This window comes from Mustelus asterias, chromosome 29 (genome assembly GCF_964213995.1).
Source record: "Mustelus asterias chromosome 29, sMusAst1.hap1.1, whole genome shotgun sequence".
Classification (NCBI taxonomy): domain Eukaryota; kingdom Metazoa; phylum Chordata; class Chondrichthyes; order Carcharhiniformes; family Triakidae; genus Mustelus; species Mustelus asterias.
The window spans coordinates 2,040,843-2,060,361 of NC_135829.1; the positions used below are offsets into that span (position 1 = coordinate 2,040,843).

General features: G+C 45.2%; 1 protein-coding gene across 5 annotated transcripts in view; it reads left to right on the plus strand.

Moving 5' to 3' along the window:
- The window catches only part of LOC144480461 (sorting nexin-1-like), a 61,984-nt gene that overhangs the window by 26,443 nt on the left and 16,022 nt on the right, over positions 1 to 19,519 (plus strand). For all 5 annotated transcript variants that reach the window (XM_078199909.1, XM_078199908.1, XM_078199910.1 and 2 more), the window contains exons 3-8: positions 169 to 296; positions 2,296 to 2,371; positions 4,877 to 4,920; positions 6,044 to 6,185; positions 6,962 to 7,040; positions 14,860 to 14,935. In XM_078199909.1, coding sequence (XP_078056035.1) covers positions 2,311 to 2,371; positions 4,877 to 4,920; positions 6,044 to 6,185; positions 6,962 to 7,040; positions 14,860 to 14,935 — 402 coding nt within the window. In that variant the 5' untranslated portion in view covers positions 169 to 296; positions 2,296 to 2,310. The remainder of the gene's footprint in view (positions 1 to 168; positions 297 to 2,295; positions 2,372 to 4,876; positions 4,921 to 6,043; positions 6,186 to 6,961; positions 7,041 to 14,859; positions 14,936 to 19,519) is intronic.

Below are 19,519 nucleotides of genomic sequence, written 5' to 3' on the forward strand. Positions count from 1 at the left end.
GTTCTATTAGGATTCAGTGTCCCAGTCAATAGCTGGAGATTAGGTATTTGATGTAATGGCAACTCTGCGTCAATTTGTGAAAGGTACGTGTTCTTCCGTTGTAGTGAAATGTGGTGAGGGTGATGTGTGTGGCAGGAGCATGTTACAGTGAATGCTATCTCCTTTCAGAAGCTACTGTAGAGTTATCTCTGGACAGCCCTCAAAATGACAATCAGACCAAACCATCCGCTGCTGATCTGACAGTTACAGTTCCACCCAGTGCTGCTATACAACACCAGACTAAAATATACCGAGAGGTAAGGATTTAATTTGGAGTCTTTTAAATGTTGTGAGCTCTAGGTCTCGGTGCAAGAGTTACACCTTAAACATCATCCTATTTCCCCACAGGGCTTCCGTCCACTGATTTGATGTATTATTGTCACATGTATTAACACACAGTGAAAAGTATTGTTTCTTGCACGCTATACAGACAAAACATACCGTTCATAGAGAAGGAAAGGAGAGAGTGCAGAATGTAGTCTTACAGTCATAGCTAGGGTGTAGAGAAAGATCAACTTATTGCAAGGTAAGTCCATTCAAAAGTCTGACAGCAGCAAGGAAGAAACTGTTCTCGAGTCGGTTGGTACGTGACCTCAGACTTTTGTATCTTTTTCCCGACGGAAGAAGGTGGAAGAGAGAATGTCCGGGGTGCGTGGGGCCCTTAATTATGCTGGCTGCTTTGCCGAGGCAGCGGGAAGTGTCGACAGAGTCAGTGGATGGGAGGCTGGTTTGCGTGATGGATTTGGCTACATTTACGACCTTTTGTAGTTCCTTGTGGTCTTGGGCAGAGTAGGAGCCATACCCAAGCTGTAATACACCCAGGAAGAATGCTTTCTATGGTGCATCTGTAAAAGTTGGTGAGAGTCGTAGCTGACGTGCCAAATTTCTTTAGTCAGAGAAAGTAGAGGCGTTGGTGGGCTTTCTTAACTATAGTGTCAGCATGGGGGGGACCAGAACAGGTTGTTGGTGACCTGGACACCTAAAAACTTGACGCTCTCGACCTTTTCTACTTCGTCCCCGTTGATGTAGACAGGGGCATGTTATCCACTACGCTTCCTGAAGTCAATGATAATCTCCTTTGTTTTGTTGACATTGAGGGAGAGATTATTGTTGCCGCACCAGTTCACCAGATTCTCTATCTCATTCCTGTACTCTGTTTCGTCATTGTTTGAGATCCGACCCACTACGGTGGTGTTGTCGGCAAACTTGAAAATCGAATTGGAGGGGAATTTGGCCACACAGTCATAGATACCCTTGTTATAGATATAAATATTGCTGTTATAGATATCCTTGGTTTTCTCTGCTATAAGTGAACATTAATTTCACTTTAATGAACAAATATAACCTGTTGCCCACCAGTGTAGGGCATTGCATCATTTTACAGTGTTCTTGAGCTCCAGCCTCTGACCCAGGTTCTGGTGGCATTGAAGTAGATAGACCGGTCCCCTGAGCTATTCACCTGTAGTGATAGCACACAGTGTTTCAGAACCTGTGCTAATCAGCGCACTTACAAATGGGCCATTGTTTGCTGGAGTTCGTACGTTGATGCCTTTGCCTATTGCATTTTTATACTGGCATTAATAAATGTGTGGCTAGACCCACCTGAGCAGCTGATGCTACTTCCACTGGTTTACTGGATAGTGAGCAGTTGAAACTTCCTCCCTTCCTCATGGAGTGTTGGAACCAGCAGTATTTTCTTCACCAGTAGTTAGTTTGGTGTAGACTAGTGTGTTAAATTGGAACCTTTGGGTCTGTGCAGCTCAGCTTGCCACTGGCTGGCCCTTTGAGGCGTCACTATGTGGGGAGGCGATGGCCTAGTGGTATTATCGCTAGATTATTAATCCAGAAACTCAGCTAATGTTCTGGGGACCTGGGTTCGAATCCCGCCACGGCACATGGTGGGATTTGAATTCCATAAAAAATATCTGGGATTAAGAATCCACTGATGACCATGAAACCATTGTCGATTGTCAGAAAAACCCAACTGGTTCACTAATGTCCCTTTAGGGAAGGAAATCTGCCGTTCTTACCCGGTCTGGTCTACATGTGACTCCAGAGCCACAGCAATGTGGTTGACTCTCAACTGCCCTCCAAGGGCAACTAGGGATGGGCAATAAATGCTGGCCCAGCCAGCGACGCCCCTGCCATCTCATTGTACTTTCCTGAGTTTAAATAGATAGCTTGAAATGGTCTGATCTTCTGGAGTGGAATGTCTGGGATACTGACTGTGAGGAATTTGTTTCTTTCTTTTGGCAGCTGGAGGAGGAAGAAATGGAAGAGGATGAGGATCAGTTTGATATGAAAGTTACAGTTACTGAGCCAGAGAAAGTTGGTAAGTCACTGGCCCTGTTTCATGCCCAAGACTAATGTGTTCAGAGAATGTGAAGTGTATGTGGTCAGTGCTCAGCCTAAGTATTTGAGGTCATGTGTCAGTAACCTAGGTTAATTTGCTCTAAATGCCGTGTTCTCTAATTCTAATGATGTCTAAGTGACAGTGGCAACTCTGTCGTTTCACCTGTGCGCATTCTGAGAATGGTTCTCACTACGAACAATCTTTCTCCATTGATTTCTAATCTCTGCTGCCCTCACTTTCTGTCCCATAGAGAGGCCAATCCTTGTTGTGATATTATCCATCCATGTCATGTACTAATGCACTGGCTTCTATTTCTCTTTCCTGCAGCATGAGCATTTTCAGATTCTGGCAGCATTGACTTTGCTCCTCCATTAGATAGAAGGCTCCACCTGTCGTCTTTTCAAAATTAAAAATATGGTAATGGTTTAGTGAGGCACTGAATGTATAGGGACAGGATGTTGACTTACTGTGTGGTGGGCTTCTCCACTCCATTCCCAATCAGAGGTGTGACTATAGGGAGGCTTTAAGTGGAGACCAGGCTCTTCCCAAGAATTGGAACATGGGGAAATATCCAGGAAAGAGTTGTCCTTCTCACACAGCTTAGCACAGGACTAAGAACAGCGTATGGGGAAGCTGGCTGTCCTTGGGATTCATCAAAATGCTTCAGTATATGCCACTAATTTCGGCTTTCATGGCTCAGTAACTATCTGCCTGGATACGTGTCAATCTGGTGCTTGTTGGGCAGGACTTTTACAGAATTTTAACATGTATGCAATCTCCTTTTAAAGGCTGCCTGGGTTGAAAGATTGAACCTCCTTGCTTGGGCAAGGTCATAAATTATTTTCGATGCTGTTGAGTGTGGAGAGCAGTGGTGACATGTCAATGGGTGTGTCAAAAAACCAAACATGCCAGCCCCTAATTTAAGAAACATCTGAGAGTGAGTGAGTGAGAGCACTTCCTGTATTTCAGTCCAAAGACCAACATCTGTGTGCGCTTTTTGTCTTGTTGGCAATTAGTGGTTGCTCAGTGCTAACTGCCTTGCATTGTACGTTGCAGTTCATATACCAGGCTGATGAGTATAAACTATTTGCAGCAAATGAACTCTTGCCATGTGAGGGGAAGGATTATTTAACAACATTAATGATTTGAAGTGAAGTCTCTGGGTTTACCATTCCCAGTCTGTGTCCTTACTATGATTCTGAAACTAGTAACCTTGTACCCTGATTAACATAAACCTATCTAGTCTTTTAGAGAAAACGCCCACTTACTGTTTCACCATTTTTCTAATGGTAATCCTTTGTGATTCGATCATCCTCTTGTATTTTGAAGTATGGTGGCTTAGTTCTTTTGACTCCCATAACTTTGGACTATATTCCTTAGTCCTCATTGTGAGTGTTTTGCAGAGGCACGGCCGGTTTTAAGCTGCTTCTGACCTCGGGAGCAGCATTGGCCAGGTGGTGCTGTTTGATGTTAGTCTGGTATTCTCCATCACCCTGATGCCTCCTCGACCTTTGCTAGCAGAATCAGGTGAAAGGAAAGCGAACCATGTGTTTGTCATTAACGTCACCTTTTCCAAAGTGAGCTTCCAGTTGGAAATTCTGGCTCTTGGATCAGGAGTGTAATCTAGGAGTGCTGGATCAACGAGCCTGGAATTTGATCTAGAAGTTGAGGGATTAAACAAGCACTGCTGCCCTCTGTTCTGATATTATCCGTCCATGCCATGTACTAATGCACTGGCTTCTATTTCTCTTTCCTGCAGCATGAGCATTTTCAGATTCTGGCAGCATTGACTTTGCTCCTCCATTAGTTAGAAGGCTCCACCTGTCGTCTTTTCAAAAATAAAAATAGGGTGATGGTTTAGTGAGGCACTGAATGTATAGGGACAGGATGTTGACTTACTGTGTGGTGGGCTTCTCCACTCCATTCCCAATCAGAGGTGTGACTATAGGGAGGTTTCTGACCTCGGATAACATCAGAACAGAGGGCAGCAGTGACTGCGAATGATTCAACTTGGAAATGGATGTTGGAAAGGGACAAATTTCTCCCAGTTTTGGTGTTCCAGTCCTTTCCTCCCCAGCTAAACATATAATGTAAGTGTACGTTAGTTATACTCTCCAAGAGGGCTGCTATCTCAACGTAGAGAACAGGTATTTGTCTCTGACCTGTGGCTATGTTGCATTTTGCTGATTTACTAATTCGGTCCAGATGCAGAGCTAAGAGTTTATCTATGGTGTCTCCACAGCTCTGGTGAAATTGCCTTAGTCAGAAGGTTTTGGTTTTGTTTGACAGGTTGCAGCTGTTCAGCCCAAACCTGTTTGAGAATCCTCCCTTACGCTCAGCTACGATCAGTGAATTGGTATCCGGCTGCTGGACCCTACTGCTGCTGATCTGCAGAGCTGCTCCGCTGGCATTGTTGTATATTTATGATGTGATGTTTGGGGCAGCAGCAATTTACCTGGAATAATTGATCTTTAATTTCACTAGGTGACGGGATGGGTGCATATATGGCCTACAAAGTCTCCACTTTGGTATGTATCAGCAGTGTTTGGATAACTTTTTGTGGTATACCTGAATATGATTTGTGGTGAATTGTGTATCTATTCTGGTCTATTGAAGTAAAAGGTCTCTTTAAACATATTTAGGATACAAGGCTTGATGCATATTTTAAATTCCATTGTGACGTATATGCGTAAGTAGTCTGAATAAGTAAAAGACAACGAGAGAGTGCTTGACTATCTGACATTGTTTTTTTTTAGGTAAGATGAAATTAGATATAACTCTTGGGGCTAAAGGGATCAAGGGATATGGGGGGGGGGGGGGAAGGTGGGATCAGGATATTGAATTTGATCAGCCATGATCAAAATGAATGGTGGAGCAGGCTCAAAGGGCTGAATGGCCTCCTCCTGCTTCTAGTTCCTATGTTAAAGGTGTGGGTCATAAGACCATAAGACATAGGAGCAGGATTAGGCCACTCGGCCCATCGAGTCTGCTCTGCCATTCAATCATGGCTGATATTTTTCTCATCCCCATTCTCCTGCCTTTTCCCCATAACCCATGATCCCCTTATTCATCAAGAACCTATCTATCTCTGTCTTAAAGACACTCAATGACCTGGCCTCCATAGCCTTCTGCAGCAAAGAATTCCACAGATTCACCACTCTCTGGCTGAAGAAATTCCTCCTCATCTCGGTTTTAAAGGATCGTCCCTTTAGCCTGAGGTTGTGCCCTCTGGTTCTAGTTTTTCCTATAGTGGAAACATCCTCTCCACGTCCACTCTATCCAGGCCTCGCAGTATCCTGTCAGTTTCAATAAGATTCTCCCTCATCCTTCTAAACTCCAACAAGTACAGATCCAGAGTCCTCAACCGTTCCTCATACGACAAGCTCTTCATTCCAGGGATCATTCTTGTGAACCTCCTCTGGACCCTTTCCAAGGCCAGCACATCCTTCTTTGGATACGGGGCCCAAAACTGCTCACAGTACTCCAAATGGGGTCTGACCAGAGCCTTATACAGCCTCAGAAATACATCCCTGCTTTTGTATTCTAGCCCTCTCGGCATGAATGCTTTCAAAGCGTATGATAATGCTGGTTCTTGGGAACCGAGTCTAGTGCTGTGCAGAGGTTAATTTTGTTTTGTGTTTTGCTTTGCAGACCAGCTTGTCAATGTTCAAGAGGAAGGACTTCAGTGTAAGGCGAAGATTTAGTGATTTTCTTGGGTTATATGACAGACTCTCGGAAAAGCATTCACAGAATGGCTTTATAGTCCCTCCACCACCTGAGAAGAGCTTAATAGGTATGACCGTAATTCAAGATTTAATTGGGGTTGAGTTTTATTTCCATCCTTCTGATTGTCGAGTGTAGAGCACTAGACTCAGTATTTACTGAAAAGGGTTTCAAGTGGCCTTCAAGAATTTAGAAAGAAGGGAGGGATTAAAGAAGAATGATACTTTTAAGGGAGTAGTTCATGCTGTTTGAAACCTCAGTATTTCACACACACACACACACACACACACACACACACTGGAAGTTTTTTAAGCGTATAGTTGTTTTCCTTCATGCACCCACTGTCATTCCAACATTCTTAAATATCTATTTCAAAGATTGATGCTGAGCCACAGGAATGATTTAGATGCAACTTTACTTCCCTCGTGAGCAGAGTTGCGCTCTCTCCCCACAGCTGAGTGTGCTACTGAAATGTCACTCTACACAAGTCTTCCGGAGAAGAGAGAAATTGCAGGAAGGATTGTAAAGATGGTTCTAATTGGATGTAATATCATCTTACATGCTATTCTCTATTTTCTTAATAACTTTAAGCAGCAAGAATTAGTCAGTTATTTTTTTAATGAAATCCCGTTCTTTTGAATTGGAAATCTAATGCTTTCAAATTGGAATGTTATCTGTGGTAATAACCAAACGTAATGGTGTCTTGGGAATCTCTTTATTAAAGCCCCTTTCCCTGACTAACAAAAGCCTAAGTGGCACCAATGTAACCAGCTAACAAAGCAGCTTGTCCATCATCACTCTGCTTTTCCCATACAAATTTCTAATCATGGATTCTCTTTGGGTCAGGTATGACCAAAGTGAAAGTTGGGAAGGAAGATTCCTCCTCTGCTGAGTTCCTCGAACGCAGGCGAGCTGCATTAGAAAGGTGAGTACTGAAGGGCATTGGTGGAAGTCAAAGAAGGTGCAGTATAGCTTCAACCTGCATTGATAGAGCACCTTGTTACTAAGGTTTTGATCGACAGGGGAGTCGTGTTATGGACAGTAGGCAGGAACATTGAGTTAAGGCCACAGTCAGATAACCGTGATCTTATTGCATGGTGGAGCAGGTTTGAAGGGCTGAATCGCCTACTCTTGTGATCCAATGATCTTTTCCTTACAGCTCAGAGCAAATGATGTTGAGCCAGACAGCTTGGTCAGTGATCTGGCTTTTAAGGGAGGGCTTGAAGGTGGAGACAGCATGTCAACGTACAAAATAGGAATAGAGAGAGAAAGACCATTTGGCCCCTCAAGTCTGCTCTGCCTAGGATCATGTTTTGTGTTTCGTGCTCTACAGTCCTGTCTACACCCCCCACAACCTTAGATTCTTGTTTAGCAAGGGAATCTTATCTACCTCCACTGCCTTCTGAGGGAGAGTTCCAAAATCATGAAACTTTCGGAAATAAATTCTAATTTCTGCCCTCAAAAGGGTAATCCCTAATTTTAAAACCGTGGCCCTTAGTTCTGGACTCACTCACGAGGAAGCATCCCTCCCACATCCACCTTGTATAGACCGTTCAGGATCTTGTAGACTTCAATCAGGTCACCCCTCACTCTGCTAAACTCCATTGGAAACCAGCCTGTCCAACCTTTCCCTGTTAGACAATCTGCTTATTCCAGGTATCTCTCCAGTAAGCCTCCTCTGAATCGCCTCCCAACGCATGGCTCCAGGAGTTGAAGCATTGAGTTTGAGCAGTGAGACTTTTGCGAGTGAGTTTTGTTTGGGGGGTGGTGGGGGGTCCTAGGGCTGGTGACTAGGGAGTTTTTGGGTGAATGGGATTTGGTAGCATGTGAGGTGATATTGGGAGGCTGCTCAGGTGGGTGTTGGCATAGTTGAGCCTGGAAGTGAGGGATTGGAGGTCTCCTTCATGCAGCAGGTGGCCAGGCTTGGAGTTGGAGATGGTTGCTGCAGGAATGGAAGTTGATGGTCTTGTTCTGGTGCCACCTGATTCTGCTGCTGGATTGAACTGTTCAAATGGCAGGAGCTTTCTACTGGACATACTGGGCTAAAGTAGCTTTGTGCATAGGGACATAGAAAGTAGGAGTAGGCCATTCAGCCCTTCAAGGCTGCTGTGCCATTCCGCATGATCATGACTGATCCTCTATCTCAACGCCATACTCTGACACTCCCTGTACCCCTTCATGTCTTTAGAGTCTAGAATTCTATCAATTTACTTGTTAGGGCGGCACGGTAGCACAGTGGTTAGCACTGCTGCTTCACAGCTCCAGGGTCCCGGGTTCGATTCCCGGCTCGGGTCACTGTCTGTGTGGAGTTTGCACATTCTCCTCGTGTCTGCGTGGGTTTCCTCCGGGTGCTCCGGTTTCCTCCCACAGTCCAAAGATGTGCGGGTTAGGTTGATTGGCCAGGTTAAAAATTGCCCCTTAGAGTCCTGGGATGCATAGGTTAGAGGGATTAGCGGGTAAAATATGTGGGGGTAGGGCCTGGGTGGGATTGTGGTCGGTGCAGACTCGATGGGCCGAATGGCCTCCTTCTGCACTGTAGGGATTCTATGATTCTATGAAATATATTCAGTGACTTGGCCTCCACAGCCTTGAGTAGAGAATTCCATAGGTTCGCCACCCTCTGAATGAAGAAGTTTCTCCTCATCTCAGTCTTAAACGGCCCACCCTGTATCTGAGACTGCACTCCACCCCCAGGGGCGAGTGGAAACAACACCCCTGCATCCAGTCTGTCCAGTCATGTCAGAATTTTATACATTTCAATTCGATCTCCTTTCATAATTCCAGTGAATACAGGCCCAGTCAAACCAATCTCTCCCTGTCTGACAATCCTGCCATCCCAGGAATCAGTCTGTTGAACCTTCTCCCCTCTCTATGGCAAGTATATCCTTTCTTAAGTAAGGAGACCAAAACTGCACACACTAACAGGAAGCAGAGAGTTGGGATAAATGGGTGCTTTTCTGGTTGGCAGTTGGTGACCAGTGGCGTGCCGCAGGGATTGGTGCTGGGGCCTCAATTGTTTACCATTTACATAGATGATCTGGAGGAGGGGACTGAATCTAGGGTATTCAAGTTTGCTGATGACACGAAGGTGAGTGGGAAAGCGAATTGCGTGGAGGACGCGGAAAGTCTGCAGAGAGATTTGGATAGGCTGAGCGAGTGGGCGAGGATCTGGCAGATGGAATATAACGTTAGCAAATGTGAGGTTATCCACTTTGGAAGAAATAATAGTAAATTGGAATATTATTTAAATGGAGAAAAATTACATCGTGCGACTGTGCAGAGGGACCTGGGGGTCCTTGTGCACGAATCGCAAAATCTCAGTCTGCAGGTGCAGCAGGTGATCAAGAAGGCGAATGGAATGTTGGCCTTTATCGCGAGAGGGATAGAACATAAAAGCAGGGAGGTCTTGCTGCAACTGTACAAGGCACTGGTGAGGCCGCAACTGGAATACTGTGTGCAGTTTTGGTCCCCTTATTTGCGAAAGGATATATTGGCCTTGGAGGGAGTGCAGAGAAGGTTCACCAGGTTGATACCGGAGATGAGGGGTGTAGCTTATGAGGAGAGATTAAACAGATTGGGTCTGTACTCGTTGGAGTTTAGAAGGATGAGGGGTGATCTTATAGAGACATATAAGATAATGAAGGGGCTGGATAGGGTAGAGGTGGAGAGATTCTTTCCACTTAGAAGGGAAACCAGAACTAGAGGGCACAGCCTCAAAATAAGGGGGGGGCCGGTTCAGAACAGAGTTGAGGGGGAACTTCTTCTCTCAGAGGGTAGTGAATCTCTGGAATTCTCTGCCCATTGAAGTGGTGGAGGCTTCCTCGTTGAATATGTTTAAATCACGGGTAGATGGTTTTCTGATCGATAAGGGAATTAAGGGATATGGGGAGCAGGCGGGTAAGTGGAACTGATTCGCTTCAGATCAGCCATGATCTTGTTGAATGGCGGGGCAGGCTCGAAGGGCCAGATGGCCTACTCCTGCTCCTATTTCTTATGTTCTTATGTGCTCCAGATGTGGCCTCACCAAGGCCCTGTACAGTTGCAGTAAGACATCCTTGCTCCCGTACTCCAGCCCTCTTGCAATGAAGGCCAGCAAACCATTTGCCGTCCTAACTGCTCGCTGCACCTGCATGCTTGTTTTCAGTGACTGGTGTACAAGGACACCCAGGTCCTTTTGTATTTCAACATTTCCCATTCTACTACCATTTAGGGAGGTGGTGGCATGTGGTATTGTCACTGGAGTAGTCATCCAGAGACACAGTGCAAGTCTCTGGAGCCGAAGGTTCAAATCCTACCCAAGGTGATGTTTGAATTCAATTTTTTAAAAATCTGGAACTAAAAGTTTAATGATGAGCATTGTTGTAAATCTTCGTCCTTACCCGGTCTGGCCTACATGTGACTCCAGATCCACAGCAATATGGTCAACTCTTAACTGCCCCCTCAATTTAGGATGGGCAGTAAATGCTGGCCCAGCCAGCGATGCCCACGTTCCATTATTGATTTTTTAACAAAAAATTAAGTACTACTCTGCCATTCTGTGTCTCCGTCCGAAATGGATAACTTCACCACGTTTATCCATGTTATACTGCATCTGCCATGTATTTGCCCACTCAACTTGTCTAAATCACCTTGAAATCTCTTCACGTCCTCTTCTCCACACACATTCCTACCAGGTTTTGTGTCATCAGCTAATTGGAAATATTACATTTGGTTCCAAATCATTAATGTATATTGTAAACAGCTGGGGTCCAAGCACTGATCCCGGCAGGACTTTATTAGCCATTGCCTGTCACTTTGGAAAACGTTCCGTTTAGTCCCACTGTTTCCTGTCTGCTAACTCATTCTCATTCCACGCCAAAATATTACCTCCAATCCTGTGTGCTTAGATTTTGCACACTAAACTTTATCAAAAGCTTTCTGAAAATCTAAATACACCACATCCACTGGTTTTTCCCTTATTTATTCTACTAGTTACATCTTCAGGAAAAAAAAACTCCAGTAGGTTTGTCAAACATGATTTCTTTTTCATAAATCCGTGTTGACTTTGTCCAATCCCGTTGCCTGTGGGTGGAAGGGGCAGCCTGAGGGCAATGCATGTGGTGTGTGACCTCGTATTGGAATGTGAACTGGGACAGGCTGAGAATCCGACCCTGGAAAGTCCTTAACTTTCCGAACACGGACTGAGACATTTTGTCTGTTTTGGATTGATTGCACCGGTTAAAAAGCTTAGCCAATGAGTTAATTATAGAGGAAAGATGATCTGTGTTAACGTAGCACTTAACGAGCTAGATTTTTTTTGTCTGTTTTCTATATACTTTTGAAGCATCTCGCTTAAGTGGAACAGACTTTGTGACAAATACACAGCCATCAGGCTGTTTATCTGAACTCAAATGTTAAAAGTATGCTTAAACTGAGCGGCACGGTGGTTAGCACTGCTGCCTCTCAGCTCCAGGGACCTGGGTTATATTCCTGGCTTGGGTCACTGTCCATGCGAAGTCTGCATGTTCTCCCACGTGTCTGCATGTGTTTCCTCACACAGTCTGAAAGACGTGCTGGTTAGGGTGCATTGGCCGTGCTAAATTCTCCCTCTGTGTACCTGAACAGCCTCAACTGGGATATTGGGTTCATGTCACACTATTTGTAACTCCCACAGTTGCGTGGACCTGCAGAGTTTCACTGGCTGTCTTGTCTGGAGACAATACACACCTTTTTAGCCTGTCTTGATGCTCTCTCCACTCGCATTGTTTTGTTTCTTAAAGACTTGATTAGTTGTAAGTATTCGCATTCCAACCATAGAATCATAGAAACCCTACAGTGCAGAAGGAGGCCATTCGGCCCATCGAGTCTGCACCGACCACAATCCCACCCAGGCCCTACCCCCACATATTTACCCACTAATCTACGCATCCCAGGATTCTAAGGGGCAATTTTTAACCTGGCCAATCAACCTAACCTGCACATCTTTGGATGTGGGAGGAAACCGGAGCACCCGGAGGAAACCCACGCAGACACGAGGAGAATGTGCAAACTCCACACAGACAGTGACCCGAGCCGGGAATCGAACCCGGGACCCTGGAGCTGTGAAGCAGCAGTGCTAACCACTGTGCTACCGTGCAACCATTATTCATGTAAATTGAGTCTGTGTCTTTATAAGCTCTGTTTGTGAACAGAATTCCCACTCACCTGAAGAAGGGGCTTAGAGCTCCGAAAGCTTGTGTGGCTTTTGCTACCAAATAAACCTGTTGGACTTTAACCTGGGGTTGTTAAACTTCTTACTGTGTTTACCCCAGTCCAACGCCGGCATCTCCACATCATGACTACCCGAACAGGTGCCAGAGTGTGGCGACTAGGGGATTTTCACAGTAACTTCATTGCAGTGTTAATGTAAGCCTACTCGTGACAAATAAATAAAACTCCCGACCCGTCCTAACGCCTGTGTCCGTGTTACAACGCACAGTCAACAAGAAAGGATCATGCTGATGTGCCCGTGCAAAACTTTTAAGGAGACCGCACTCATTTTTTTAAAAAAAAACAAGAACTGGTTTAAACAATCATTAAGTCTTAAAGCGAACACCATCAGTGGCTTTGATGCTTTCTATAGAATAAGTCCTGTTAAAGAGTTAATCCGGAGTTCAACTCCGTGACCACTCTGGTGCTGTGAGTGGTGTTTGGCCAGAGTGCAATTTGTAAAAGGATTTGTTCCTGTTTTTTTTCCAGTTTGCTGCACAGAGGGGAATATTCTTCCTTTTACCTAACTGTGTTCACCTCTTTGTTTCCAATTGGATTAGTTTGCTTTCCTTTGCAAAGCTTTTTGTAAACTTTCTTGGCTACTTGTTCAAAGCAGCAGCAGCTCAGTCATTGGCCGGTGTGCGGTTTGGGAATGAGTTGCTACTTTTCAGCTTCAGCCCTTCGTGAGAGCTCTGCGTCAGATCCTCTTGCTCTTTAATTGGCTCTGGTTGATTGCAGTGCCAGCTCGATTCCTTACTCACCGTGTTTTGGATACTTGCGGTAATTGTGTTGATGATCCAGTAATGAAGGCTGAGGGGGAAGAGCAGAGAAGCTGTTGGAAATGGCCTTGGGAGCGGAGTAAAGTTTCTGGCCGTGGAATTATGTATGTCAGTGTAAGCTGGTCTAATGTCTGAAATTTGCCAAAGCCAGTTGCCTTTGCCATGTTCAGCTGCCTTTGAGTTTGTAAACTGTTCAAAGAGTTTGCACACTTTTACAGCTCGGCATGATGTAAAATTATACACTGACTGGGATAAATATACAGCTACTGCTCTTATTAAATCTTGCTGGTCTCTTCTTCCCCCCACCATGCCACCTCTAAGTGCCAACAGCTTTTTAAAAAAAAGTCAACTTAATAATTGCAATGGTCTAGTCATGAGAACAGCCTGTGCTTGCTGGAATGGAGCCTGTTTTGGGCAGTTATCACTTGCCTCTTGTAGCGTGCCCTATCCAGGCTGTAGTTGATAGGGAGTTAGTCTTATTCCTTGAAAAGATTAGTCATCACAAACCGCCTCCTTTATACATTCAGGGTGTTCTCCACCACTCCATCTGACACACAGCAGGTTCTAATGGCTTGCAGGCTGCCATTGAGCCAATCTGCCCACTGCATTCAACATCCATTACTGTTCTCATTGGGATTCTTCCAAAAATATTTTTGTTTCTCTGCGTTTAAGGAGTTCTCTAGTTACTTCCTCTGCCTCCGCTAGTGTGGTTGGAGCAGGGAGGAGAGAGGGAAAGGGAGTATCCAGTGTTGAGCAAATAGATAAAGTGGAGACAGTGAAATCTTTCCTTGCCTGCATAGGACTCTTGCATCAGCATGGTACAGCAAACAATCGGGAATGTAACTAGTGTGTTGGGATTGAAGTATCAGGGTAAAGAAGTCTGTCTTCAATTTTACAGGGCATTAATGAAGCCACTCCTGGAGTATTGTGTGTAGGTTTCATCTCCATGTCCAAAGAAGGATATACTTGCCCTTGAGGGAATGCAATGAAGGTTTGCTAGACTGGCTCCTGCACTGTAGAGATTATCCTTTGAGGAGAGATTGACTAGACCATTCCCTGGAGTTTAAAAGGTGAAAGGTTCTTATTGAAGCACATAAAATTCTTGATGCTGAGTAATGTTTCCCTGGCTGGGGAATCTGGAACAATGGGTCACAGTCTCACGATAAGGGGGCAGCAGCCGTTTCGGACTGAGATGAGAAATTTCTTCATTCAAACAGTTGTGAACTTTTGGAATTCTCTACCAGAGAGGGCTGTCGATGATCAGTCTTTGATTTGTGATTTTTGACTATTTAAGGGGATAGTGCAGGACGGTGGAGTTGAGGTAGAAGATCAGCCATGATGCTGGGCAGGGCAGGCTGGAAGGGTCAGATGGCTTGCCGTTAATTCTGATGTCTAGCTGGAGGTGTAGCATTCCTGACCACTTCTACATTTTGTGCAGTAGGTGGCACCTGATCCACAGTTTACTCAGGAGAATGAAGCTTCTCTTCAGCTGCTTTCTGCCTTGTGCACTGTTGACTTTTGAGGTTGACATTTAAAATTCGAGTGTTTCTGTGAGCGGATATTACCGACTGCTGTCCACTATGCTCTGTTAGCCTCAGTTTTACAAATACTGATATGTGTACAATTAATTGTAAAGTCTGGAAAGTGTAATGAAGTGTGTTTGGATGTCTGGTCACAGTCAGTTCTCAAAAGAATTATCTCCAGAGAGAACACTCAACCCTCTGGTTGTTATTACAGATATCTACAGAGAATCGTCAAGCATCCTACACTTATACAGGACCCTGATGTCAGAGAATTCTTGGAAAAAGATGAGGTAAAGTCTTCAATTATGAAGGATTGCAGAGTAGCTAACATTGTTCCTCTGTTTCAGAAGGTTCGAAGAGACAATCCGGGAAATTACAGGCCTGTGAGCCTTAGCTCAGTAGTGGGGCAATTATTGGAGAAGATTCTTCGGGACAGGATGTACTGACATCTGGAAGAGAATAGGCTTACTGGCGACGGGCAGCATGGTTTTGTGAAGGGGAGGTCGTGTCTCTCAAACTTGAATTCTTTTGAGGAAGTGACAAGACAAATTGACCAGGGCAGGGTAGTGGATGTTGTATACATGGACTTTAGTAAAGCCTTCGATAAGGTTCCTCCTGGCAGGCTGGTACAGAAGGTGACGTCATATGGGATCCGAGGTGAGATGGATACAAAACTGGCTTGGGCATAGAAAGCAAAGAGTAGCAGTGGAAGGATACTTTTCTAACTGGAGGTCTGTGACAACCGGTGTTCCACAAGGATCAGTGCTGGGACCTCGGTTTGTAATATATAAGAACATAAGAAATAGGAGCAGGAGTAGGCCATCTAGCCCCTCGAGTCTGCCCTGCCATTCAATAAGATCATGGCTGATCTGAAGTGGATCAGTTCCACTTACCCGCCTGATCCCCATAACCCCTAATTCCCTTACCAATCAGGAATCCATCTAACCATGATTTAAACATATTCAACGAGGTAGCCTCCACCACTTCAGTGGGCAGAGAATTCCAGAGATTCACCACCCTCTGAGAGAAGAAGTCCCTCCTCAACTCTGTCCTAAACTGACCTCCCTTTATTTTGAGGCTGTGCCCTCTAGTTCTAGCTTCCTTTCTAAGTGGAAAGAATCTCCATCTCTACCCTATCCAGCCCCTTCATTATCTTATAGGTCTCTATAAGATCCCCCCTCAGCCTTCTAAATTCCAACGAGTACAAACCCAATCTGCTCAGTCTCTCCTCATAATCAACACCCCTTCTCTGGTATCAACCTGGTGAACCTTCTCTGCACTCCCTCCAAGGCCAATATATCCTTCTGCAAATATAGAAATGATTTGGAGGAAAATATAGGTAGTCTGATTTGTAAATTTGCAGATGATACAAAAATTGGGGGCATATAGGAAAGTGAGGAGAATTATCAGAGGATACAGCAGGATATAAATCAGCTGGAGACCTGGGCCGAAAGATGGCAGATGGAGTTTAACCCGGACAAATGTGAGGTGATGCGATTTGGAAGGTCTACAGTAGAAGGAAAGTATACAGTAAATGGTCGAGCCCTGAGAAATATTAGCATACAGAGGGATCTAGGCGTGCAGATCCACAGTTCCCTGAAGGTGGTAACTCAGGTGGACAAGGTGGTCAAGAAGGCGTGTGGCATGCTGGCCTTCATCGGTCGGGGCGTTGAGTACAGGAATTGGAAAATCATGTTGCAGCTGTATGAGACTTTGATTAGGCTGCATTTGGAGTATTGTGTACAATTCTGGTCGCCACACTACCGGAAGGATGTTGATGCATTGGAAAGGGTGCAGAAGAGATTTACCAGGATGTTGCCTGGTTTGGAGGATATGGATTATGAAGAAAGGTTGAACAAACTTAGATTGTTTTCATTGGAGCTTCGGAGGATGAGGGGGGACCTGATAGAGGTTTACAAGATTATGACAGGCTTGGATAGAGTGGAGAGTCAGAGTCTGTTTCCCAGGGTCGAAAGGTCAATTACTCGGGGGTATAGGTTGAGAGTGAGAGGGGGAAAGTTTAAAAGAGATGGAAGGGGCAAGTTTTTCTCAGAGGGTGGTGAATGCCTGGATCGTGCTGCCGGAGGAGGTGGTGGAAGCAGATTCCATAACAATGTTCGAGGCATCTGGATAGATACATGAATAGGCAGGGAATAGAGGGATATAGAACATAGAACAGTAGAGCTCAGAACAGGCCCTTCGGCCCACGATGTTGTGCCGAGCTTTATCTGAAACCAAGATCAAGCTATCCCACTCCCTATCATCCTGGTGTGCTCCATGTGCCTATCCAATAACCGCTTAAATGTTCCTAAAGTGTCTGACTCCACTATCACTGCAGGCAGTCAATTCCACACCCCAACCACTCTCTGCGTAAAGAACCTACCTCTGATATCCTTCCTATATCTCCCACCACGAACCCTATAGTTATGCCCCCTTGTAATAGCTCCATCCACCCAAGGGAATAGTCTTTGAACGTTCACTCTATCTATCCCCTTCATCATTTTATAAACCTCTATTAAGTCTCCCCTCAGCCTCCTCCGCTCCAGAGAGAACAGCCCTAGCTCCCTCAACCTTTCCTCATAAGACCTACCCTCCAAACCAGGCAGCATCCTGGTAAATCTCCTCTGCACTCTTTCCAGCGCTTCCACATCCTTCCTATAGTGAGGTGACCAGAACTGCACACAATACTCCAAATGTGGTCTCACCAAGGTCCTGTACAGTTGCAGCATAACCCCACGGCTCTTAAACTCCAACCCCCTGTTAATAAAAGCTAACACACTATAGGCCTTCTTCACAGCTCTATCCACTTGAGTGGCAACCTTTAGAGATCTGTGGATATGAACCCCAAGATCTCTCTGTTCCTCCACAGTCTTCAGAACCCTACCTTTGACCCTGTAATCCACATTTAAATTAGTCCTACCAAAATGAATCACCTCACATTGATCAGGGTTAAACTCTATTTGCCATTTTTCAGCCCAGCTTTGCATCCTATCTATGTCTCTTTGCAGCCTACAACAGCCCTCCACCTCATCCACTACTCCACCAATCTTGGTGTCATCAGCAAATTTACTGATCCACCCTTCAGCCCCCTCCTCTAAGTCATTAATAAAAATCACAAAGAGCAGAGGACCAAGCACTGATCCCTGTGGCACTCCGCTAGCAACCTGCCTCCAATCCGAAAATTTTCCATCGACCACCACCCTCTGTCTTCGATCAGACAGCCAGTTACCTATCCAATCGGCCAACTTTCCCTCTATCCCACACCTCCTCACTTTCATCATAAGCCGACCATGGGGGACCTTATCAAACACCTTACTAAAATCCATGTATATGACATCAACTGCCCTACCTTCATCAACACACTTAGTTACCAACTCAAAAAATTCAATCAAATTTGTGAGGCACGACTTGCCCTTCACGAATCCATGCTGACTATCCCGGATTAATCCGCATCTTTCTAAATGGTGGTAAATCCCATCTCTAAGGACCTTTTCCATCAATTTACCAACCACCGAAGTAAGACTAACCGGTCTATAATTACCAGTGTCATTTCTATTCCCTTTCTTAAACAGAGGAACAACATTTGCCAATCTCCAGTCCTCTGGCACTATCCCCGTGTAAGAAGTTTAACAACACCAGGTTAAAGTCCAACAGGTTTATTTGGTAGCAAAAGCCACACAAGCTTTCGGAGCTCTTAGCCCCTTCTTCAGGTGAGTGGGAATTCTGTTCACAAACAGAGCTTATAAAGACACAGACTCAATTTACATGAATAATGGTTGGAATGCGAATACTTGCAACTAATCAAGTCTTTAAGAAACGAAACAATGTGAGTGGAGAGAGCATCAAGACAGGCTAAAAAGATGTGTATTGTCTCCAGACAAGACAGCCAGTGAAACTCTGCAGGTCCACGCAACTGTGGGAGTTACAAATAGTGTGACATAAGAACATAAGAAATAGGAGCAGGAGTAGGCCATCTAGCCCCTCGAGCCTGCCCCGCCATTCAATAAGATCATGGCTGATCTGACGTGGATCAGTACCACTTACCCGCCTGATCCCCATAACCCTTAATTCCCTTACCGATCAGGAATCCATCCATCCGCGCTTTAAACATATTCAGCGAGGTAGCCTCCACCACCTCAGTGGGCAGAGAATTCCAGAGATTCACCACCCTCTGGGAGAAGAAGTTCCTCCTCAACTCTGTCTTAAACCGACCCCCCTTTATTTTGAGGCTGTGTCCTCTAGTTTTAACTTCCTTACTAAGTGGAAAGAATCTCTCCGCCTCCACCCTATCCAGCCCCCGCATTATCTTATAAGTCTCCATAAGATCCCCCCTCATCCTTCTAAACTCCAACGAGTACAAACCCAATCTCCTCAGCCTCTCCTCATAATCCAAACCCCTCATCTCCGGTATCAACCTGGTGAACCTTCTCTGCACTCCCTCCAATGCCAATATATCCTTCCTCATATAAGGGGACCAATACTGCACACAGTATTCCAGCTGCGGCCTCACCAATGCCCTGTACAGGTGCATCAAGACATCCCTGCTTTTATATTCTATCCCCCTCGCAATATAGGCCAACATCCCATTTGCCTTCTTGATCACCTGTTGTACCTGCAGACTGGGCTTTTGCGTCTCATGCACAAGGACCCCCAGGTCCCCTTGCACGGTAGCATGTTTTAATTTGTTTCCATTGAGATAGTAATCCCATTTGTTATTATTTCCTCCAAAGTGTATAACCTCGCATTTCTCAACGTTATACTCCATTTGCCATATCCTCGCCCACTCACTCAGCCTGTCCAAATCTCTCTGCAGATCTTCTCTGTCCTCCACACGATTCACTTTTCCACTTATCTTTGTAAGTGAGGACGGCCTC